Here is a 26,416-nt window from a genome sequence, read left to right on the forward strand (position 1 = left end):
GCTGGGCATGTGTGGATTTATGATATTTCTATCTATTTCTATCTATCCATATCGGAAGGTATATTTGTCTTTGTTCTTTTAGAATCCAAAATATCCTGAAAATGTTTCTGCAGAAGATTATTCCTTTGGCATTTTAAGAAGAAAGGGGAACTCGTCTGTTGTAACATGAATTTATAAGAGAAGCCTTGCAGAGAACATATTGTAGAGTACATTTGCTTTCTAATACTAAACTATTAGTGCTGTATATGGTACACTTCTAATCATTGCATGCATGATTAGAAGTGTACGATAACTGGGAATTGGTCCTGCTTCGAGCAGGGGGTTGGACTAGATGACCTTCTGGGGTCCCTTCCAACCCTGATATTCTATGATTCTATGATTCTATGATATACAACACTAATAGTTTGTACCCTCAGCTCTACCTACAACTGTAAAGTAATGATGCAGAAGGTGCCACTTCTGGCATATTTTGCATAAGAAACTGCATTTTGCCCAGATGTGTTAAAATACAAAAGACAGTGATACAAAATCATACAAACTCCGCTGATTTCTCTTCTGTAATTGCAAGCTTTACAACTGTAAAAAAAGAAGTTCTTTTGATCACTGTAGTGTGGGAGCAGAACAGGTAAACAAGCTGTCCTACCTTGCTTTGGAACGATTTTGTCTACAAGGATGCCATATCCATGTAATTGTAGGCTGAGGAATACCATAAACAGTGCAAGTCAGCACTTGCTTGCTGCCCAGTAGGTAGAGATTGGGATCAGGAAATGATGACACTGCTTTTTCATAAATCTGGGGTTTCACTGTAAAACGTGTAAATAGACCAGAAGTCAGAAGGAGTTGAGTTTCCACTGCACTCTATCATCAAGAAAGTAAAATAATCCTGCACAGTGGGAAATTAGGAAACTGAAACCCCCTCAGGAACTGAAACAACACCAATGGGGAAAAGTACAGTGAGATGCATAGGTATTAAAAATACTTAAGTAATGTGGAAAAAATGTAACTGTGGAGGGCAGACCCCAACCTGGTATAAATCAATGCAGTTCCTTTGGCTTCAGTGTAACTCTGCCAATCTACACCAGGAGCTTGCTCTTACTTCCAACAAATAAATGGGAAAATTTCCCATTGACCTGACTTGTACAAGATCAAGCCCTAGCTGAGAATCTGACCCTTCACTGTGTTTAATAACAAAGTGGATGCCAGCCTGCAAACTTACCATTTACAATGAGCGTGACGGTTAGGTTCTTATACAAGTTCCACTGTCGTATACTCAGTGTTACAGTAAAATTCCCTGCATCCTCTTCAGCAACATCTCTGATGGTTAATGAATAGTCTTTAACCACATAGCGGGCACACTTTTCCGCAGCGGGTAACCCGTCTTTTAACCTGTTAAAAGAACATTATAACATAGGGGGGTATGAAAATGGTGTTTTTCAGAGTCGCTATACGCTAGAATGTGAGCATCCTCATGCTGAAGTGTTTTAAGCTATGAGCATCTATGGCAGGCCAAGCTTGCACTTTAATGGTCAGAGGAAATCACATGGAAAACAGCATTTTGAGAGATCATGTTGCTTAAGTAGCCTATATTCCTTCATCTTGTGTCTCTTCTCTTGGCCTTTTGACTAGGCTCTAGTATCTGTTTAATGCCTGATATATGCTCTACCAGTGGCATAGCCACCGCCTGCAGGGAGCAGCACTCGCTAGACTTAGGCCCAGATCTGTAAGGGTATTTAAACATTGCTGCCCTCAGTGTTACAACCCCAAACTCAGCCAAAATCCCATTTTCAAAAGGGATTTAGGCACTTAGGAGTCTAAATCCCACATGCAGATGGAATTTAGACTCCTAAGTGCCTAAATCCCTTTTGAAAATGAGATTTAAGCTCCTGAATCAGTCAAGCATTGAAACACTCAGCACAGCACTACCTAAATAGTTTTAAAATGTGGGCCTTTGTAAAATATTTATAAAGTACTTTGACAATGAAAATTCTATGCGTTAATATCAATATGATCTAACAGACCTCTCCAACTTTCAACTGTTCAAATCTGTTTTTAATAGGTATGTTTGTATGAAAATGGAGAGTCCAAGCTCTCCAGCCGCTTATTCCCAATTTTACATCATAGGGACCAATCCTTCACTCCTTACCCACATAAATAATCCAGTGAAGTCAATAGGATTACTCTTATGAGTAAGGGTTACTCCTATGAGTAAAAGCTGCATGACCCAGTCCCAAACCCTTTCTTTATGACATCATAAAACTTTCCTCAGTAAAGAGCTCTGATATCACAAACATGACTGTGATTTCAGGTGGGAAAAGAGCAACTGGACTGTGAAATTTTAAGAACCAGATATCTTGGGTTCATGCAGATATCTTTATAAACAACAGAAAGTAGAGTCATTTCTAAACAGAATATTGTTTTCAAAGTTTTATAGCTGGCATCAACAGTTCTTCCATAGCTTGATATAGTAAAATTGATGTATTATCAATATAGTACAAATACTTTTTTTCTACAATGGTGACTTAGTTCACTAAATTGTTGGACACACTACTACACTGTCATGTTCTAAGAAACATTTCGGGTAAGGTCCTAAATGTCCATTGCCCAGTCTTTCCATGGGCAATGGAAATCTTATCTGTTTAGTGACTGTAGGTTTAGGACTTTTGGTTTCCTTCTGCATTTCTGTTTCTATATGGACAGTCAAGAAATCAAACCACTAACTAGAAATGCAAAAGATTGAATAATGGCTTATACCAGTTTCATATATATATATTTCTTAATTTTCCATTTGGAGCAGCAAACGCAATGGGGGAGATTAAAACAAAACACAATGTTTGAAGCAAAAATAAATTCTGGCTGAGAGTACTATGAACTCACGCTGTTCATGTATTTATGGATTGTTTTTCTAATCAGTCTTGTCACACACCCTTTGTTAAAGTGTAATGAATCAAGCCAAAGCTATTGCCATTTAAAATTATTTAAACAAAAAAAATGGAGATCATAAATAGATAGCATTGTTTGATATAAAGGTGCTTGGACAAATTCAAAAAACTTCTTAAAAGATTTCTTAATATAGTGCATTTAAGCCAAAAAAAAAAACAAAAAACCCTTAAGTCACTAAATTAGGTATAGAAACTACAGTCCACCAGAAAACTAAGCCAACCTCTAGTAATACTTTATAAGGCTGACTCTTTCAACCCAGTCATTACTTTTAATTAAAGTTTTTATTTCTTTCCAATATTCTCTCTGGCTGATCTGAAGGAAGATGGTCTTGTGGTCAAGACAGTGCCAGGAGAGCTGGATTCTAGTCCCACATCTGCCACAGATTTCCTGTATGACTTGGGGCAAGTCGCCTACCCTCTCTGTGCCTCCCCTTCTCCATGTGTAAAATGGGGATACTATTTTCCTAACTCATGGGTATATTGTGAGGATTTAGGCCCAGCAAAGCACACAATTAACCTTAACCTCGGGAGTAGCTTCATTGAAGTCAATGGGACTACTTGTGTGCTTAAAGTTAAGCACACACTCAAGTGCTTTGCTGGATCAGGGCCTAATTAATTAATATTTGTGAGTACTCTGAAATCCTCTGATGGAATGTGCAATAAAACTGCTAAATATTATAATAATTTATTTCCATATCAGGGTATCTTATTTCAATATTTTACCAGGAAATCAAATGATTAAACCTGAGCAAAGGTGTTATTTCCCCACCCAAGAGGTAGTTCCTTTATCTATGTGGAAATAACTGTAATCCTACCATACAACCTCTGGTGAGGGAAATGCCTTCACTTTCATTGACAGCCGATAGGATTTTCTGCCAGCTACAGCCTCAAGCACACTTTTCCTTCGGTGTTTCAAAGTAATGAATGTTTTATCTTAAAAAACCAAAATACAACATAGTTAAGATACTGATTCTCAATCAGGCTTCATACTTATTACAGACAATAAGACGTATGTTATGGTGACCTTTACAAGAAGGCGTCTAATAGGGATCTCTGATCATCATTTGTGCATCCATGGATTCTGAGATCAAGGCTATGTCTATATGACGCAGCTTTTAGCGACACAGCCATGCCACTACAGCCGTGCCGCTAAAAGACATGCGGTGTAGCCACTGTTTGTTGGCTCTCCTGCCGACAAAAAACTTCCACTCCCAATGAGTGGCATTAGCATTGTCGGCAAGAAAGCACTTCTGCCGACAACACACTGTTTACACCAGCGCTTGTCGTCGACAAAACTTTTGTCTTTCCGGGTTGTGTATGTGGCTTTTTTTAACACCTCTAAATGACAAAAGTTTTGTCTTTCACTTGCCAATGTAGATAAAGCCCAAGACTGAGCTCTGAGTTACCAGAGATTTATAGCGATCAATCTAGCCATTACAAAACCTAATGGATCAGCACAAACATTCTGAAATTTGAGATTTGGTCCATGGTCCATAAACCTGGCTATATATTCCAAAGAGGATTTTTTCAGAGGAAGAAATGTTCTATTTATCTTCATCAGAGATATAACAACCACAAGACAAAAAGACTCTGGATCAGTGGCTTACAATTGCATTGTCAAACAAAGAAATTCTTCATAACTTCATTATAATCATGTCTAATCTATTCACTTTGTACAATTACATTACTGTATATTGTCCCATGTTTCAGTCTCTATGATGAGTTATTTGCATCCGATGAAGTGGGCTGTAGCCCATTAAAGCTTATGCTCAAATAAATTTCTTAGTGTCTAAGGTGCCACAAGTCCTCCTTTACTTTATGATGAGTTAGTTTGCCTAACAAAGTAATGTATGGAGTATTCTTTAACACCGGAGGAAGATTTTTTTCTTCTAAAAACTGTAAAGTTTGGTTCAAAGGAAAACATACGACAGATCAATGGGTTGTAGATGTCCTTTGAAAGTGCAGACGTATCTATACTTAACTATGTTTTGAGTATCAAGGATAAGGTTAAGAATAATGCAGGCAAGTCCCAATTCAATATTGTAGTACCATCAACCCGATGCTACCTAGAGTTCAGGAAGATTATTGGCTCAAATAAAGATTTGCAGGCTGGGCCCAACGGGCTGATACCTTTCATTTTTTCTGTTCCTTTACGAAGTGCATTTCTACACCACCCTTCGGCACAGTGTCAGGAATGCATGTTTTACAGCCATAAAAAATAACTACAAATCTTTGTAACCTAAATGTAAAAAATAGTTTCACCTTCTTTAACTGTTGGCAAAAGCCTGCTCCTGAGCTGAGAAAGCTAGCTGTTGAAAGCTCAGGTCCTGAGGATTTCAGGTTGATTTATTCTAATTTATAAAAATGTAGCTGTAATTGTTCAACCTGTGCTCTGGACACCCAAATCAGTAATTAAAACAGACAAAATAATCCCGCAGGACTCCCCATGAATATAACCACCTGGACCCTCAGCACACACCTTGACGGGCTTTGCAGCACGGCCAGAACACATGCAGGTTCTGGACAATAAGGGATGTGAGTTCCAAACCCAAGAACCCCTCCCAGAGAACCACCTTCCAGCAGTCCCCTCTCATTTAGTATCAAGGCAGGGAGCTCCAATGTGAGTGCCTTGGCTGATCTCTGCTGGAGATATGTCATGGAGAGAATGATCTCTCAGGTAAGCAGGTCCTAAACCGTTCAGAGCACCCTCAATTAAAACCAACACCTTGACTTCCAGCTGGAATCTTACTGGAAGCCAGTTCAGCTGATTTAATGCCCTCAAACTGAACCTCCTTTTCATAAATCAGCTGCAGTAGCCTGCACTTGCTTCAGCATTTGAATTGTCTCAAGGTGTAGTTCCATACAGAGTGCATCACATCAATCTACTCTCCGTGTGTGTCTGGTAAGGAGTGAATCATATACGCAGCTGGAGATGTAGTTCTCATGAGCTTCACATAACAAAGAACTTCCAGGAGCGGAAACCAGTATCATGGGCTATATGGTTTGCATACCACTGGGCATAGATAACGAAAGTAAATGTTGCCCAGAGAAGAAGCATTGGGGTTTTTCCATTTAAATTAAGCCTGTTTATTTGTCTCTTGTTTGGGAGTCTTTCTGGTGCTGGTGACTACTTTTGCTGGTATTGACAAGTGAAGAATTTTCATGCACTTTGCAAACAAAAGTGATCAGCTTAGTGATCAGACTTAGCTATCTACTACCAATGAAATAAAAGAGCATCTTGGATCAAATGGTACATATTCTGTTCCCAGGCTCTTTTCTCTTCCTACGACTGGCTTGCCAAAAATTCACCTCCATTTTGTCCTTGTATACAAAAAGCTTCTAACCATTGTTTAGCTTTGAACAGGGATCATGAGCATTACACATTCTATACATCCACACTATTTTTTACCATAAACGTGGACTGTTGTGTTAACAGATTTGATTGATGGTCCACTCTTCACATGGCAGGTATACTGGCCTTTATCAATATCACGCACTTTGTCAACAACAAGAATACTGTAGAAAATATTGGCATCTGTATTCCTTTGGCCAATGCGTTTGGTTACAGATGCTCTGTGGTTTGCCTAGAAAGAAAAAAAGTGTAAATCAAATGTTATTTTTTTATGATTATTATTTATTAATAATAATATTAATATGTTTTTATGATTGTGCCCAAGAACCCCAATTGAGATTCAGACCCCTGGTGCTGTTCAACACACACAGAAAGACATGGTCTCCACCCCACAGGGCTTACAAACTAAATTAGACATAATATTACGAGCAGCAAATAGTTATTATTATTTAAATTGCAATAGCATCCAAAATCTACTAGGCACTTTCCGAATACAGAAGAGGGCCAGGTCACTTTGTACAGTCTAAAATATAATGATACAGTGAATAGCAGCAATCTCATCCTTGGCTGCTATTACCTTTAGTGCTAGTGGCAATGTGGAGTGCACTGTGAGAGTTGCCACTGGGACTCAATGTACATGGGCAAATTTCCCTAGCTCCAGGGTGATGGGGTAGAGGAGGACTAGCAAGCCCAGCTGCTCCTGTACCTTCTCCACTTTTCTTTCTCTGCAGGAGAATCATAGAATCGTAGGACTGGAAGGGACCTCGAGAGGCCATCTAGTCCAGTCCCCTGCACTCAAGGCAGGACTAAGTATTATCTAGACCATTCCTGACAGGTGTTTGTCCAACCTGCTCTTAAAAATCCCCAATGATGGAGATTCCACAATCTCCCTAGGCAATTTATTCTAGTGCTTAACCACTCTTGATAGTTTGGAAGTTTTTCCTAATGGCCAACCTAAACCGCCCTTGCTGCAATTTAAGCCCATTGCTTCTTGTCCTGTCCTCAGAGGTTAAGAAGAGCAATTTTTCTCCCTCCTCCTTGCAAAAGCTTTTATGTACTTGAAAACTGTTATCATGTCCCCCCTCAATCTTCTCATCTCCAGACTAAACAAACCCAATTTTTTCAATCTTCCCTCATAGGTCATGTTTTCTAGACCTTTAATCATTTTTGTTGCTCTTCTCCTGACTTTCTCCAATTTTCCCACATCTTCCTGAAATGTGGCACTCAGAACTGAACACAATACTCCAGTTGAGGCCTAATCAGCGCGGAGTAGAGCAGAAGAATTACTTCTAGTGTCTTGCTTACAACACTCCTGCTAATACATCCCAGAATGATGTTTGTTTTTTTTGCAACAGCGTTACACTGTTGACTTGTATTTAGCTTGTGATCCACTATGACCCCCAGATCCCTTTCCATAGTACTCCTTCCTAGGCAGTCATTTCCCATTTTGACTGCCTAAGAAGGGGCTGAGAGAAAAATGAGAGAGTTAATTTGAACAAGATTATCTGATTGCTCAGCAAGGGCTATTGCAAGACATACTGGAACAGAGGGGTGCTTGGGGGGGGGGGCGGGGGGTTAATTCACCGTAAATGCAGGTCTTAGCTAAGCATGCTTGTGTAGCTGTCATGGCAGAACCGGATCTTAAGGAGGTATTGGATTTGGGGTCCTATAATTCTTCCTAACTAAACCAATCCTCTGCTCTGCCTGTGTGACCCAGTGAACTAGAATGACACTTCTCCATATAGAGTCCAGTCCCCCAAGACAGGAAACACTGGTGTAGGGGGTAAAAGGCTCATGTATTAACCCAGTGTGCCTGCTAACCCTTAATTTAAAATTTAATCTGGTTATTAATTACTATAGTCCTACATCTACCAATTTTGCATATGGCTACATAGTCACTTCCCAACTTTAAATATTGCCAGCTATAGGGCCCCAACACGGGGGAGTGAGTGGAAATGAGAACGGAGGTGCGCTTGGGGCAGAGTTATGTAGCACTTAGGAAATGAGGCTGAAGAATCCGAGTGATCCTGACAAGACATACAGACAATGAAGAGACTCCACAGGAAAGGGTGGAAACAACAGGAGAGGAAGATTGTGTTACCTGCAGCATGTTGAATAAAATGGAGAAAAAATAGGAGGCCAGAGAGGAGAAGATTTATAGTAGACAAGGTGTGTACCAGGGTGTTAGCAGCAGGAACAGAGAAGGGGAGAATTCTGGAAACATTACAGAGAGAGAGAAATGACAAGATTTGGCAAGAGAATAGGGTGGAGCAGACGATAAACTGAAGCTGAGGGGTTATTTCCTGTGACTCCCCCTCAGCCTTTGGCCTCAGAGTTTATTTAACCCAGAACATTGTTATTGTCTTATAAAACATGGAGCAGCCTATCATCTAAACAAAAACAAAACACTACTTCACAGTGCAAAGTGTAATGTTAAGCAATGGATCAATGGCAAGGCAACAATGTGCCTCTCTAGCATGCTCAGAGTATTGTTTGTTGCTAAGTTATTTATTTCTGAGATGAAAAAATGTTAGTGCAAACAGCCACAATATGCTAGAAGCTGCTGGTGTAATCATTCTGACATAGTGTAATCGTAATTTCAGGTTGTGATTAGGCACAATGACTGACATAATAAATGATCATGACTTGAATCTACAGTATAAATCAAACTGACATGAAAGGACTGGGAGCTGTAAACCTTAAACGAATGTCAAATTTCTTATCAGCTTAACACGGACTCCCTGGCAGTTGTTTCATAAATGACAAGTATTTATGAGGATGCTCCCAATCTGGGGGGAGGCAGGAGAGGGGAAATACATTCAAAATCATTCTTGTAGTTGTCAAAACAAGAGAATTGTTGGTGTGACACTTAACAAATGAGATCTTGGCTAGCTGAATAGTAATATCTTTTCTAAACATGCTTGAGTCGGGTGCCTGACTGTCTGCCAGTCCTTTACATGAATGGGCTTAGAAAGATGGCTTAACTGAAAACTTTTCTGTTACAAAAGAGAACTTGGCTTTGGGTGATAAATTTCGATTACTTCACCGAAACCAAGAAGAAATTCCCAAGGATGAAACAATTCTGTTCACTCCTGATTATGCAATATACCTCAGCGTATTGTGGAAACATGTTTACTCATTCAATTAAGCAAAATAATAATTGTAAAAAGGCAATAAAAGACATGTCAGCGAGGCTCATGACTATGGAATGCCAAGTATGGCAAGTATTTCAAGCCAAAATTCCTAACGGGGTTGCTTATTAATGGGATGCTGTTTCAGAAAATAAGTAGCATTTTTACATACAGACCAAAGCACTCACCTCACCAGGGTAACTCCATGTCATCTGAACTCTTGTGTTCCAGGCTGCAGCAACTGTACAGTTAATGGCCAGGGTGTCTCCTTTCAGCAATTTGACTAGGTTTGGGGTGTTTAGTTGGACATCAAATATTGTGTTGGCTGCAGATCACAAAGAGAAAGGAAAAATGAATAGCATCACACCAACATAAAGCCATGTTTCCAAGACTGAGACTACTGAGGTGAACACTACTCACTTTGTCGGTGCGTTAGATATTTCGTACTATACTTATGCCCGCCAATGGTTGTCTCGCAGCTCATGAGACCTATGAATCTGTATGTTGCCTTTGGTATTATAAAGCCTTTTGTGCTATCCCAAATTATTGTCTTCCCATCAGGAATCAGAGTTTCTAGTGGAATCTGAAAATGAAGAACATATTTGATAAAAACTAATCCATTTTTATTTCCACAGAGCCCCCTCCCCAAAAACCTGTGGAGGCTTAATAAAAAGGAATTTAAAAAACAAATCTAAAAAATGCCAATCAATTTACAAATGACAAGATTTAATTAGGCATATTTTCAAGTAAATGTTTTATGTTAAATTAAAAGAAAATCTGGGTGCAGAATGTGAAGGTTTCATTTGTATCCATCATTTACATTATTTACTGCAGGCTGTAAATTAATATACAAATGAATGACACTAGCCTTAGCCTAGGAGCTTAGTCTGCCTACAATACTGTTGGCTTTTGTTGGCAGTCAAAGTGCCTCAGACAGACAGACTTTGTAATTAACTATTCTGGTGTGGCTATTGAGAAAGAAATACACATTTTCCCCTATGGTTGACGGATTAACTTCCTTTGCTGTCATCTTGTGCCTTTTACAAATGCCAGCTCAGATTCAGTTTGATGAATCTCTTGATTTCTGTTGTCTTCTAAGGCCACTGAATTGTTTCTGAAAGGGTGTGAATATTATGTGCACATGTTCCCAAACTGACACATCATAATATACATGCTTCTCATGACTATCACAGCACACAATCCATGAATCATAAGGCCGCAGAGCTTCCTCAGTCATGCTAATTGTAGTTCTTACTGGAAAATGAGGAAAGCCACAGGAGGTTGTGACCTTAATTTTTCAGAAGTGACTAGTGATTTTTGGTGCCCAACCTGAAATACATTAATTGGGCCTTATTTTCAGAGGATCAGTGCTCAGCACTGAAAATCAGGCACCTTTAAAGTATCTCAGGTTGAGTACCCAAAAACTGAGGAATCCAAAATCATTAGTACGGAAATTCACAGTGCCATTTTTTATAGTCACGTTTTAAAGAAGAACTGCACGTTTTTTTAAGATTTCTCCCAGTTGAGCTGCGGTGTCCTCGTGGTCTAAGAAAGGACTGGTGTGTGCCCCTTCCCCTCCCACGTCAACAAAGCACCTTTGCCGTTGCCACTGCTTTCTGTCACCAGCCTCGCTGCATGCCTTTCACCTCTGTCCTGCCCCCTGGCTTGACCAGAGAACTCGTCTTCTGGCCAGCCCTCCTCTTCTTGCAGCCAAAGCCTTAGGGATGGATGCCCAGAATCTGGGGACTTGTGACGAGGTGGTTTCTTCCTGCACAGAACACCTTCCCTCTGAAATGTGGCACACTCGGTGCTGCCTATTCAGCACAGGCCTAAAGCTGCCCTCAAGATCCCCCTCGTCATCGCATGCCATTTCCTCTGACAGACATGAATGATGACTAATTACAGCTGGCACAAAAGTGCTGCAGTAGAATAGAATTCCTTATCTTTACAACATCTGATAAGAAGCTATAATAAGCTTGCAAATCACAGGGGACTTATGTGTTACACGCATAAGTGCAGTCCATTACTTTATAGCCAGCTGGCTGACACTCAGCAGTGCCTTGTATTCTAGGGACGGCGCTATTGTAGTTACTGTTTCTACATACAAACAATATGTTAAACCAGTTCACGGCTCTGGTTTTCAAGCCATCCAGCTGGATTTACCCCCGGCTGGTTCAGTGGAGGTGCAGGTTGTCCTTATTGTTTCACTGCTGCATTCCCCCAGGGGTTCTGCTGGGAGATAAGAGGAGGATTCGATTTGCAGTCAAGGCTCCACAGGAGCCCCACAAGCAGATGCTGCCCAGGGCAAGCTGAATTCCTATTCATTAATTAATCAGTTAATAAATTTGCATTAGCCTAGCTTTAGGGCTAAGAGTGTTGTTTATCTAGCCTTAATACATAGCACATGCTTCCCTTTAGCTAGAAAAGCTCTTAACACTGACCCTCTCTGGGAGTGGCGCAGAGCGAGGGAGAGAGTCTAAATTACTAGAACAAACCTTTACAAACTTAATCTCATTTTGTGAAGCTGGAGTATAGTTTGTGCGGTTCACAGACCCTCAGGCTCCAAGAGCCCCACCCATCCCTAATGCAAATCCATGCACAAACAATTTACTAGTCCGGCACCTCCCGGAAAAGGTTAGAGTTACATAAGCAGCTTGGGCATCTTTAAAAAAAAAAAGTGTGTGGGAAACTTCAGTTACCATCAAGGACACATTAGACAATTGAAATCCATGACTAATGAAAATTAAAAGCAGGGGCAGAACATGAAAGCAAAGCCCTCTGGGATCCTACACAGCAAAGCTGGTCTCCTGTGGCTGAGTCAGATCAAAAAGTCCAAGGTGCTCCAATCAGATGTTCTCTGAGGAGAGGAGAGCTAAGGTTTTTTTCCAACTGGAAAGAACTGAAACAGGCCAGGTCCTCCCTATTTATTTGCTGTTATATCTTACTGAGCCACCCTCAGCGCTCACTCCATTCCACCAATGCCACTACCCTCTGTGACCTGCTTGCCCACTTTCCTCACCAGCTTCTCCACGCTGCCCCGATGCACAGAGCCACTGTGACCGAGCACTACCCTCTCCTCCTTCAAATCACTCCACTTCTGCCAGGGGGCCAGCAGGAAACCACCAGTGACTGATTTTTAAAAAAGTTGAAATGATCCAGAATCACTTAGTTGTTGTTATTATTGTTTTATTTTGTATTACCATGACACCTAGAAGGCCTAGTCATGGACCAGGACCTCACTGTATTAGGTGCTGTACAAACAGAACAAAAAGACAGTCCCTGCCCCCAAAGAACTTACCATCTAAAGAGAGCCAAAAGAAGGAGTCAGACACATGAGGGAGTTCAAGAAAAGAACGAGACAATATTGGTCAGAATAACCTAAGTAAACATGGGATATTATCATTATTATACATCTAGGTACTTAGATCACCCACATCACCATAGCAGCTAAGTTTCCCTAGTCACCCTCTGCTCTTCTTATTTCCAATTAGACTGTAGGGGACTGTCTTCCTATGTGTACAGCATTTAGCGCAATGAGCCTTGATCCTGCATGGGGTCTTATGGCCCTGCCACAATACAATATTGAAAGCCTATGAATATAGTAAAGATATGTTTCCCATATGTTTTGTAAGATATATTGTATTAAAAATGCCAATTTAAAGCATACTGAAATGTGTAACAGATTTTGAAATATCTACATCTTTCTTCATGTGAGAAGGAGGAATCTGATTTGGGGAAGGAAGGGCCTATAAAACCTCCCATTCTTGTGGTCAATAATTCCCTAATCTTCCGCCCCTTTTTTCATTTTGTTTTTCAAACATGGCTGCCCCTGTGTGTTAAAACTGTCGTTGGCGTTTTCAGCCGGGAGGAAGAGATAGGGAGACAAAACAACTTCTCCAAGAGATGGTTCCTTCATGGTGGGGCTGAGGCAAGTTACCCTGGTGATGTGGGGAAGGCACATGCTGTTGCTGCTGTGGTGCCCATTTGAACTTTGGACAAAGGTTACCATAAGCAGTGTCAATGGTGGTTTCGGCAATGTGGCAATCTGTCTACTAAGAATTAGACCAAAACCATTAACTAATTTTACAGGTTGTCAAACAATGAGGAAAAAAAAATTCAGTTGCTATAGACCTAGGATAGATTTGAATTCGTGACCCAGAAATGAAAGTTTCCATCTTCCTTTTCCAATTCCTTGTACTGTCTTTATCCCTGGCTGCAAGATTTTTATGGCTCTTTCTGTGGTATGTATATTGATTGCCATCTTGTGCAATACGCAAACGTTGGCCCACACACTTAACTTGAAGTTATAGCAGCTACACTTCTCAAAGCTCACATAAAGCTGCAATTACATTTGTACAACAGGTAATTACTGTATTTCACTGTAATTCAATTACAGTATTTCATTCTCATAGCTCTAGAGATGAATAATAAAATTTCCCCACATTGCATTTCACTGGCTAACATCATTCATAGCACTAGAGATGAATAATGGAATTTCCCCACATTGCACCATTGAAACTAAAAGGTAACAATACTAAGAGAAACAAAATGCGAATGGCAGTGTCTCCACATGACTTTAGGATTGAGTCGACTCCAAAGGGAGGAATTGCTTCCCTAGGAAGCGTGAAACGTGACAGAGAACCTATTTTCTGAATTCCTGTTAACACAGGATAGAGACCTAATGGCTCAATGCTGTTCTTCCAGCTACAGAAGTTCCAGAACAGGAATCCTGGCTTTTCGCTTTATTGCCAAGTAGAAAACAGAATGACTGCTTTGCCATCTAGACATAAGTACTATGACAGCAGTTGTAAAATAAATCTCAGGCCTCTCTTAAATGTTACTTAAGCAAAAAAATTGCTGGAGCCTACATCCACTGGTTTCATAGCATGACAAATAACCAAGTACATGATCTAAGCACCTGTAGCTTACATGTTCCAGGAAATTTGGATATGAACTAGGGAGGCACATTTCTTTTTCCTGGAATGCAAAAAGTATACATAACCAATTCCCTTAGTTAAGGCAAGCCTCCTCCTCCCTTATAATCCATGTTATATCTGACTTTGGTGCTATAGAGCCACATGATCCTACACCACAAACTTCAGCTACAAGGGTAGTGGATACTCCCTGGCAGTGGAGGAAGAGTGGTGGGTATAAATCTCATTCATTGGAAGAGGAGGGAGAGGAGAAACTCATTTTAAAGAAGATCCTTGTAGGCAGAATGCTTAGTGAAACAGGAGTTTTCCCAGTTAGGAATTAAATACACTGAGGTTTAAGACACAACAAGGAAACATTTTTAACCACACAACCTCCAAAATCTAAAAAATTGATTCTCATTCTACAACACACACACTTCAGTCCCGGCCCCATTTATTCTTTGCTTCTACAGCCATCAAATTTTCTGCACAAGCCAACCCTGCTCCACACCTCACTAAGGAATTGTGCTCCAGAATCAAAAGTGCTTTAATCTATAGAGATCGTTTTTAGATTCAAGTTGTTTATTTTCTCTGCATTTTTAGCTTCCTTTAATGTGATTTAGCAGTTGGAAACAAGGAGGAAAGTTAGTGTCATGTCACCAGCCAGGTCTCTACAGACCATGAGCAAGTGCTCCATGGACCACTGCAGTTTGAGAACCTCTACCTTAAGTTAAAACACAAGGGCCACATCTTAGCTGGTGTAAATCAACAGAGCATTGAAATCAGTGGCTCTATGTTGATTTTCACGAGCTGAAAATTTGACCCTGCATGTCTTATTTGAACAGTTCATCAGTTTTCTTGAGTCCTGTCTTACTATTTCCTGCTGTTTTACACAAAGAGTTGACCTTCTCTTTCCTGAAACAATACCATTCATCTATCCCTTCACATATGGAGCTCTCCAGTCATAGATAAAGCATCCCATCCTTGACTTGCACAGCTCTCCTGTTCTATGAGCCGTCGTCTCTATTTCAACTAAACAAGAATAACATTAACAAAGGAGTACTGTTCTCATCTTGATACCTGGGGATTTACTTCATGTATGTAATTCTGCTAGCTTCCTTGGGAGCCACGTGCATACATTTCTATGCAGCAAGCACTTGAGCTTGGGTCAATGGGAGTATCTTTATTGATTTCAGTCATTGGACCAGGCTCCAAGAGGAGATTATCCCCTAAATCAGAGGTGCCCCCAGAATATACAGTTAATATTTAACACAAGGGAACAAGTAATTGCTCAAACACTCCAATCATTAAAATCGTTGCAAAAAAGTAATGCAGCAAATTTATGTCTGCAATAACACTTTCAGAAATATACGTGAATCAAGTTACCTTTTTTAAAGTAACAGCAATGTCTGGCGCTGTGACTCTGCATGGAATGATCATCTCTCCTCCATCAGTCATGTGTATAATTTTAGGTATGTCACTGTGCAGCTCTACAAACGGACTGCCTGTATCTACAGAGAAGGATAAAAAGAAAAGGTAACTGCCTGAAACATTACAACTGCACAGAAAATGTGTGGCTCACTTAACCAAACTATACTAACAGATTACCACAACAACTAAAAAGAGCCTACTCATTTATTGTGGTAAATCTGAAGGGCCTAGAGAAAATTCTCACCACAGGCCCCCCATCTCTTTAAAAATGTTTTTTTCATTATTTACAGATAACTATAACAACAGATCAGCCAATTCTCCCTAACTATCAGTGTTGATAAGTTTCCAAAATACCTGTTCCATTTACTTTAATTATTTAGGGCTGGTAAAATATTTTGGCAGTGTATGAAAGATCACTAATCATTAATAATCAACACAACATTTCTTTACATTTTTGCATCATCTTTAATATAGATAGATAGATAGATAGATAGATAGGTAGATAGATAGATAGATAGATAGATATTATATATAATATAGGTGATGTTAAGTAAGCAGATTTTTTTCTACTTATTGCATCTCACATACGGCTTGGACATAAATAAAATACCATATTTCATTGTGTTTGGGTTCATTTATTTTTTATTGTCATTGGAAGAAGTACTTACATGGGACTGAGCTGGAATTCACCTATCAAAAAACACCCCACTAAGGGCCTGTTCCTGCTCCCTTGGAAGTCAATAGCAAAACTCACATTGGCTTCAGTAAGACTAGGACTGGGATCCTAAACATGGTCATTAAATCAGATATTCAAGTAGCTCTTAGAATTTGGACGAGTAAGCATTAATAATTGCATTCCTTCCCACCAGCACAATATATTTGTGTCTCTTTTGTAAGTGACAAGGTGAACGAAAATGACAGGAAAACATTTATTTCATTTAACTCAACAAATAAGACTTGACAGTATAATTTACTGTCTCCTTAAGCAATCACCATTGACAAAAGGCATTGGCATAAATAGCCCACATTGGAAATAGGGAACATTACTGTTGCTTTTGCAAATGTTTTATTGTTTGTGTTGTTTAACCAAGATGGACAAGAGCCACAAACTCTGGATCCAAATCCTGTTTGCAGATGGTCAGATCTGGGGGATTGGTTTTATGCAGTGTAAAGAGAGAGGCTATTTGCAAAATTCAAAACCCTAGGTTTGGCTTTTTTAACACCTCCAAAATGTGGACTATTTGATTCCTAACTTGAGGCCTGTCTCTAGTTCTGGTGCATTTTCAGCCAAATTCTGCTGTTTTCACTCAGTCAGAATCCAATACATAGCAATAGTATTCTTCCTTCCAAGGCTTGGCCATTTGTGAATGTTGAAATAGAGTATCACTGTCAAATTATCCCAGTCATGAATCTCTGAACATTCCTATATGTTCACTGAAGCTGCTACTCTTTTAAATACATTATTTTGCTTCTCTTTCAGTCAAGAGTATGTGCATCACTTCACATCGTAATAAAATCCTTTAAGATCCTCATTTCTTATTAGACTACACAAATTAAAGTACATCTTAGGCACAGGGCAGGAGGGAAGCAATTCTGCACTTATTTACAATGGGCTAAATTCAGAAGTACCTTAGATTTACCCCTACGCAAGTGAGAGATAGTTTTGCCCAAAGAGTTTAAGGAGATTTGATAGATGAGATCAAATTGTTGCATGAAGAAAATCATTTGAAATTGAAAGCCTGGATCACAGTCAGATCTGTTGTGATCGTAAAAGGAGCTCATGCACAGTAGAGACTGCGTATGCAATAAAAGTACTCAAAGACTTGTTAGTCTAACATTTCCTTTGCAATATGATTCAAGGAAAGACCAAGACTGCGCCTGCTTGTACCATTGTAAAAGAAACATTTTTGTTTTGCAGGGGCTGCAGTTATGGAAGAGGTCACTAGACCTTTAACATCACTAGTGAAACAGACTTGTTACTCCCCTAAGGCTCATTCATCCTTGTCACAAAATTAAGAGCTACTTTCCCAAACCAGCAAACTTTGCAGAGTAGTTTCCTGTATCATAATCTCCAGATCGTTACAAGTGTGAGGAAGAGCTGCCCTGAAGACTACCGGTACTGTCTCCAGACAAAGTGTCACCACTAACTGATGCCAACATTGCTCTAGTGGGAGCTGTACTGCCCTAACCTCACAGGACTCCCTGCCCGTCTAAAGGCGATGACAGGAAACCAGCACAAAATGTGAAGAACCATTTTTTCCCTTAATGGAAACGTGCATGCTGCCATTCACACTTGGAGGAGACAGTGAAGTGCTGTAACAAAGCTAAAAAAGTTTCCTTGACTCCTCTGAATGAAATTATTACATTTGAAGATGGCTTTCCCCTGTAAATCTGAAATTACAATTACACATTAGAGCATTTAGACATTAAGAGCCAGCCACAGCTATAGCTCGATTCATATGCAGAATTCCCATTGACATCACTGGGGAGTTCCGCCATGGACTGAGGGCAGTATATGGCCCAAAGCCCTCCAAATGTCTTCCTGCTTTTGATTAAAAGGAATATGCATCATGTTTCCTAGCAGCGTTTTGTTTTCATAATTACTTTGGAGGCTTTTCCTGAGCCCCTTTGATTTTATTCTCCTTCCTTCTTAATGGTCATAAGGGGATATAGTCATTACTTCAGGACTAGCAGCTGGTGCTGGAGTAACAGAGTCAGAATACTCCAGTGAGATAGAACCTTTCTTCCCCAATTAATAAACCCTCCTGATCTCATCTTAGTCTTTTCTCCCCACCCCCCACCCTCACCCCCCAACCTACCTATTGCTAGCAGCTCCTGCCATGTTTCCCTTCTGATTGACAGAGATTAATTTTTCCTTCCTGAGGTGATGTAACACAGTGGTGAATTAGACCCGTAAAGTCTAAATCTGACTTCCCTCCCCTATTCTTCTGGGCCATCTCCAATATGAAGTTTCTCCACCCTTTGGGTCTGATTCACCACTCCACTTTTACGGTGGTGTAACTAACTCTAGGTGTAAAAGCAAAATAACACTGTGGTGAATCAGGCCATGGGGGTCTAATTCTGACTTTGAACAGAATGGTTTATCTTAAAAAAAGAGTATTTTCAGCAATGTTGAAGATCACAATAGCACGATGTATTATGCTCTTTTGGCTTTAAGTATTTCATTGGGAGGAGCATGTTTATTCTTTGCTAAACAACAGGGGGAAAAAACCTGAATATTTGCATAAGTTGGAGGTCACTTCTTACTGAATATTGTATTTTAAAACAATAATTGTGCCTGCAGTTAGTGGTTTTGTACTGTGTTTAACAAGGTTACCCGCAATATTTCCCACTCACAATCAACATGAAGCCACAAAAAGTGGTCACAGAATCACAAACCTCATGAAGGTCATTTGCTGTATTGTCTGTGAACATAAATAGCAGCTATTTTATTGAACTGGTCATAAAACAGATTAAAACATAAGAGCCTTAATTCAGGCAATATTATGACAAATATCTTGCACAAACAACTGGATTAGCACATATTGAAATGGCAAAGTCAGACAAACGGATGCTCCTCCTTTCCATACTCTGTGCCCTCAGGTTTCTTAACTTCAACTACACAAATCTCTGCCTCTGAAAAAGATTTGGAGGCCATGGTCGACGATCAACTGAACAAGAGTTCCCAATATGATGCTGTGGCTAAAGGAGCTAATGTGATCCTGGGATACGTAACCAGGAACCTCAAGTAGGGATGGAGTGGTTATTTTAACCACTGGAATAACCACTGATCACCGCTGGAATATTGTGTCCAGCTCTGGTGCACACAATTCAAGAAGGATGTTGATACGTTGGAGAGGGTTCAGAGAAGAGCCACAAAAATGAGTAAAGGACTAGAAAACACGGCTTACAGTGATAGACTCAAAGAGCTCAATCTATTCATCTTAACAAAGAGAAGGTTAAGGGATGACTTGATTACAGTCTATTTGGCTCTACCTGGGGAAAAATATTTAATAATGGGATCTTCAATCTAGCAGGAAAAAGTAGAACATGTTCCAATGGCTGGAAGTTGAAGATAGACAAATTCAGACTGGAAATAAGGTGTGAATTTTTTACAATGAGGGTAGTCAACCTTTGGAACAATTTACCAAGGGTCATGATGGATTCTCCATCACTGACAATTTTTAAATCAAGATTAGATGTTTTTCTAAACAATATGTTCTAGGAATTATTTTGAGGAAGTTCTATGGCCTGCATTATACAGGAGGTCAGATTAGATGACCACAATGGTCCCTTTGGCCTTGGAATCTAGGAGTCTATGAAAGTCAAAAAACACAGAGATAAAAATGTCAGAAGCAAACGCTGTGGGTGAAACCCTGGTGCCACTGAAGGCTAAGGGAGTTTTGCCATTCTACTCAATGGGACGAGGATACCTGTCTATATCATGCTTATCTTAGTGGTATTTCAGGCTCAAAAGAAATGGTTTCCCTACTTATAGAGTATACCTTTCTCCGATTCATACAGACATTTTTAAGGATCAAATTCTGTCCTCAGATATACTCATGTAAATTGTATTAAAATCCATGGGCCAAATTCTCCTTTCATTTACATTAATGCAACCCTTGACTTCAGTTATATCAGTTTCAGAGTAACAGGCGTGTTAGTCTGTATTCGCAAATAGAAAAGGAGTACTTGTGGCACCTTAGAGACTAACCCATTTATTTGAGCATGAGCTTTCGTGAGCTACAGCTCACTTCATCGGATGCAACTATCAGTGCAACTTCATGGAAGTCTATTGGGTTGCACTGGTGAAACTGAAAGAAGAATTTAGCACATTGGGAATGGACTGTGCACAGAATCTAGCCTTAAGTGGACAAAATTATTTCTAGAAGCCCTTCAGTCTTCTTTTCCTTTCCTAGCCCCAAAAATAATGGCCCTCCAGTGAAAATGATTGCTGGACATTGAAGAAAGAGTGACATTGAGACATAAATTAATAAACTTAGAAATAAACCCTGGACAAGAATAACTTGGCAAGCAAAATCCAAAGTAGAGAGGAGTTGAACATCTCAAGACTAAAGCACTTATCTTCAGACACAACAGGCTTATCAACATGGTGGAGCAATGCGCTTTACCAGGGTATGATTTCTAAAGTGCATTGACATGTTGCACATTAATTGGTCAGTGTAGACCCTGCTGGTGCCCACTAAAGGTTTCCTAGCACGCTTCAACAATACATCAAAGCACAGTCAGGAACAGGCAGATGCTTATCTTTACACATTGCGGGTAGTCCCAGTAAATCCAATGGAACTACTCACAGTACACAAAGTGAAGCCTCCTTCCGCAGGAATGGAAACGACAAGTGATTTATGTCAATGTGTTTCTAAGGGACTCTATTTTGTAGCAGGAACTTTCTTATGCACTGAAAATGTGTCCACATACTGCATACAGCTGTAATATAGTTTAACCTAGTTTCCCTTTCATAACAAATGTGCTATTACATTATTGACTTTGACAGATTGTTAGCCAAAAAGTACAATTCATATGATAGAGATGTGCCAAATTGCAGAGATGGAACTTGAAAGGGATAAGGGAGATGCAGAGCCTCCCACACTGGGAACACTGGGGCAAGTTGTTCCATGGCCAGGTTATTACTGATTTAAAAAAAAAATACAGGAAGAAAATAATCTAAATCTTTGGTCAACATTCAGAGATTTGGGGGAGGGGGATTTGGGGGGTTTTGGGGTTTTTTTTAGTTTTTTTTTAAGTCACACCTTTACCAGTTAAATTCTCCTGACACTGGGTTTTTTTAACTTTAAACCAAAGTTTTTGGAGAGCTGTTATTAGACAGTCTGCCTGTTATGAGATGTAGTATCATGCAGGGTTATGAAAAGTGAATCCATTAGAGTCACATTTAAAATCCATTCCAACTCGAAGGCTTGATTCAGCCAGCTGCCAACAGAATTCCCAGTGATGTCAAAGGGAATTCTGTGCACCAAGGGTTTGCAGGGTGTGACTCTAGGGTTTCAAAATGTGCTCCCAAAAAACAAGCACTTTGAAAGTCCAAAGGCTTAAATTTTTCAGTGTCCACTAATTCTGGGGGCCTTCATTTTTGATTGCTCAGCTTGAAACACTTAAGTCATCTAATCTTGGGCACCCAAAAAATTGAAACAATCAAGATTAGAGGACATGTTTGAAACTGTAGTCATTGGTGATCTATGAATGTGTATACTTTAAATTGTATTGAAGTAAAATCTTGTTTAGTTGCTTCATTTTCAACATCTGGTACCCAGAATATTGTAAGAAGGGCACATAGCAGGAGTATCGTTAAATATTTCACCATCCAGGGAATAGTGTCAAGGAGATAAATTAGCATACATGAACATTGACAATGCTAGGAAAGACCTAGAAGAATGACAAATTGGAGACTGATAATCAGATTAGGACTACATAAAACAATTCCCATTGCTGACCAAGATGCAAGACAGATAGCAGGTTCCCCTCAAATTCAGTGATACCCACTTTCATCCAGAAAGACAGGCCTGAAAGTGACAGACAGTCACTGGGGAATCCTGCCTTAGGGCAGCCAGTCAGTCAAAAGAGCTGGTATGCTACTAATTTGGTATGTTTTTTAAATATCTTCATCGCATTAATATGATCTAGTTGCAAGTGGAAAACCCTGCCCACATCACTCCTGTGAGTAACGTGAGTGTCCCATTAAGGGGGGTGTTCAGTGAAACGACCCACTTCAGACTGGTGAGCAGGGTGAGAACTCAGAGCAGGATTTGGCCTCATGATCATAAGGAACTTGCAGAAAGCCTTCCTGAGTTTCAAATTCCAATGTCCTTCTCCCTCCTCGGCTCATAGGGTTTCTATGGGCTTATGCACTATACGGATCCCAGTTTTCTTAGTGAACTGCAACAAAGTCAATGCTCTCAAGAATATTTGTTTCTTTTGCCTGACGCATCAGTTCCTGGTTGTCTGGGGCCAGAGTAACTACTGCATAGACTATGCACTCACCCCCCACAGCAACTCAATATTGGCCTTTCCAGTGGAAAAAGTGGTTTTATATATTGACTGGTTTCTGAAAGAATTTCATGTGGCCTGGCAGGATGATAATGGAAACCTAGGATCTTGAAAGTACCATGTTGAGTGTTGGGGCATATAAGATTTTCATCTCATCTTCCTCAGCAAGAATTTTCATTATCCCACAAGGGAAAAGGGACTTATATCTTCCTTTCTGTGTATATAATCTTTTCCTCTGCAATAGGATATTTGTATTACTGAACTGAAAGTCTTAATATGTCTATTCTTTTCTATCCAGTTCATATTCGAAGTCACTCTAATTACGGAAACAAGTAACATTTTCAAAACAATAAGCGAGGACTTCCTGTACAAACAATATTAACTTTCATGATTCCTTTTCTGTGTTTGTAAAGAGCAACTATTTACTCTCCTGTGCAGAGAGTTAAAACATGGGAAAGAGGCACCTTAGTGATCCACATGGTACTAGTATGGGGAATTGACTGACACATATGTCCTGTGACAGGAAACAATACATAACTACTAGTGATTCGGATTTTATACTAGTTTATTTCCCAAGCACCCAGAAATTAGTTCAAAAAATTAAAACCTTCAAAGGAAGTTTATTTATTTGTTTCCAAACTGAGCTCAATAAATGAGTTCCATGCTGGTTTCCAAAAAGCACTGATTTAAGTTAAGAGGCACTTTCATTGCATGCGCTTTCCCTTATAACTGATAACGCCACACTGATTCCATAGGAGAAACAGCAGACTGCAGCAGCAGGAATCATGAGGCACTTGGGTGAGTTAGATTTCTGTTTTTCTGTGGTTCTTTTATGCTCGTCATCAATTTGTTTTGTACCTTCACCCTTTGAGGAAGACTTGGGAAGCTTGATAACAGCAAAGGTAAGCTTCATTCCCCTCACTCTTTCACAGAGCTCACATTCTTCTTTTCCCTCTCTCTCTCTCCCCCTCTCTCTTTCTCTCTCCCCCCCTCCACCCCAGTGCATCCTGGGAATTGTAATTCCTGGACTCAAAGCTACAGGAGCCACCTAGGAACAAATTTACAAAGACAAACTGGGCTAGCATCTGCACCTAGCTAGATATAACAACTGTCCTTTTTTCGTGTATTCACAAAAACGCATCTCCCGTGGCTTGCTCAACATTTCTTCCTGAAGTTGTAAAATCTATGTAGGCTCAATAACTTTTCTCCCCACCTTACAAAAGTTCAGAGGAATACATTCATCAGGCACAGATCAAGCAGTTACCCTGCAACTTATTCCATTACCCCTAGGCTGGCACATGTATCCATTGTCATTTATATTGAGATTATCAACACCTGGTTGTTAAGGAACTGACACACCACTGAAAGCAATGTCAGATTCTAAAAACTGGGGTGCCAGAGATATCTCAGCTTGGGACAGGATTGCCTCTTGAACAACCTTTCACAAGTTTCCTGGGAAGCAAGGTGAAGGGTAAAATTTTCTAAGAATCTAAATCCCACTTTCAAAAGAGACGTAGGCATTTGGGAGTCTAAATCTCATTGAAAGTCAACAGCTCCTAAGTCACTTAGGCACGTTTTGAAAATGTTACCTGGCATATTAAAGGTTTTTTTCCTGCCTGCAGAAACCACTCTGTCTCTAAGGACCTTATGTTTCTCTCCAGCCATCTGCATCCACTAGGAAGCCCACCCTGATTCTTGTGCATCTGACATAGATTCTCTTTCAAATACAAGGAAACAACACATAAAGCACTCAAGAGGGACAAAGACTGACGGTGTCTCAACTTAATTCAGTGATAAACAAGTAGTGTTAACACCTCGTGCAGGAAAGAGAAAGAGAGAAAGTGAGAGAGAGACCAACATGTAGGAGTCTCCTGTATGTAGCAATGTAGACTTAGCACATGGTTTTCAGTCTGGAGTCAGGATGTCAAGTGGTCACAACAACTACCTTTGCTCTTCTCATATTGCTAAATGGGAGAGTATTCTCAGCTAGATGGGGTGGAAGGCTCAAGGGGGGTCTCAACAGGAAAAAGGTTAAGAACTACTATTCTAGAAAGCTGCATATTTTCATGGGCAGCAGGAAATGTTAGTCAATAAATTAGTAACCTTCTTTACACTTCTAGGGATACGTTCATAGCTGGCTGCCCAGCATTATGCTACTGAAAGTCACATAGGTAAATGTTTAAACACTAAGAGGAGTATATACTTTCGTAGTGTTGTTCAGAGGTAGAAAAAGCAGAAGTGACTATATAAATTTATTGAGCAATTCTAGGTAAGGCAGGATATAGAGCAGTGGTTCTCAAACTAGGGCCGCCATTTGTTCAGGGAAAGCCCCTGGCGGGACGGGACGGTTTGTTCACCTGCTGCGTCCGCAGGTTCGGCCGATCACGGCTCCCACTGGCCGCGGTTCGCCGCTCCAGGCCAATGGGGGCTGCAGGCAGGGCGGCCAGCACATCCCTCGGCCCGCGCCGCTTCCCACAGCCCCCAATGGCCTAGAGCGGTGAACCGTGGCCAGTGGGAGCCGCGATCGGCCGAACCTGCGGACGCAGCAGGTGAACAAACCGTCCCGTCCCGCCAGGGGCTTTCCCTGAACAAGTGGCGGCCCTAGTTTGAGAACCACTGATATAGACCAAAACGGATGGGTCTCTTGTTTTCTGTCAGACATAAATAACAGGTCTGATTGGTTCCACTTTTACACAGCCTCAGTCATGTTCTTCATTTTGCAAGACCAAAACCAAGAACGATCCAATCCAGCATCCACTTCAATAGGGGAGGCAGACACATAAGTCGGAAAAGTTTCCATTTTGGATTCTCTCTATCGCAGATTTTTAAAATCTATTAATCTGATAACTGACATTAATCTAGTCACGTTTTTGCTGTAAATTCAAAGAATTAAAGCTCAAGGAAGAATAAAATTCAAAAGCAAATGCAAAGCTTGTATTATAATTTTATTTTATTTTTAGTGACTGTTGTGCTTGATTAATATCCCTGCAGAGAACAAGGCCAGCAAGCCATTCTTAGTATTATAATGCAGGCATTTCCCATATATTACACAATCTTTGGTTGTTGAACACAGAAGAGCTGATATTCAGAATGACATAAAATAGAATCAATACGTTTAATATCTGATAGAATTCCAGAGTACTGAATGTTTTGAAAGTGACAAACACTTAAACATTAATTTTCTACAGGATGAGAAAATTCCCTTGGTAAACTGGAAAATGGATCTTTCCATCTGCAACAAGACAGTATTTGGCATCCTTTGGCCAGATAGCAGCCTATGGTCTTTTAATGGCAATTAGCATCGATAAGGAGTACCATGGCAGAGATATTTTTGAATTACCATTTGATACTGTGAGATGGTTCTGCAATGCCATAATCATTTCACAGATGCACATCTGGTCCATTTCATTTCAGATAAATCAACCTTGCAAAATTCTACTTGCCCAATGTGATGTGTGCTTGGATTTGCGTTTTTTCCTTCCATTCTTTTTCACTAGCAAATAAAACATTGACACTAAGTTTTTTGCACTGTCCTCCAGCCTCACAGTAAATGATGGGCAAGCAGATTTTGTACATGGGCTGGTAAATTTGCATAACCATTTTGCAAAGCTGAAGATGTCATTCACA

General features: G+C 40.1%; 1 protein-coding gene across 1 annotated transcript in view; it reads right to left on the reverse strand.

Moving 5' to 3' along the window:
- FLT1 (fms related receptor tyrosine kinase 1) overlaps window positions 1-26,416 on the reverse strand; it is a 138,497-nt gene that overhangs the window by 89,649 nt on the left and 22,432 nt on the right. The window contains exons 4-10 of the mRNA XM_084639523.1: window positions 15,722-15,846; window positions 9,843-10,005; window positions 9,611-9,747; window positions 6,349-6,523; window positions 3,755-3,872; window positions 1,217-1,386; window positions 644-803 (exon numbers count right to left, since the gene is read on the reverse strand). Coding sequence (XP_084495649.1) covers window positions 644-803; window positions 1,217-1,386; window positions 3,755-3,872; window positions 6,349-6,523; window positions 9,611-9,747; window positions 9,843-10,005; window positions 15,722-15,846 — 1,048 coding nt within the window. The remainder of the gene's footprint in view (window positions 1-643; window positions 804-1,216; window positions 1,387-3,754; window positions 3,873-6,348; window positions 6,524-9,610; window positions 9,748-9,842; window positions 10,006-15,721; window positions 15,847-26,416) is intronic.

This window comes from Lepidochelys olivacea (genome assembly GCF_965140295.1).
Source record: "Lepidochelys olivacea isolate rLepOli2 genome assembly, chromosome: 1".
NCBI classification, from domain to species: Eukaryota; Metazoa; Chordata; order Testudines; family Cheloniidae; genus Lepidochelys; species Lepidochelys olivacea.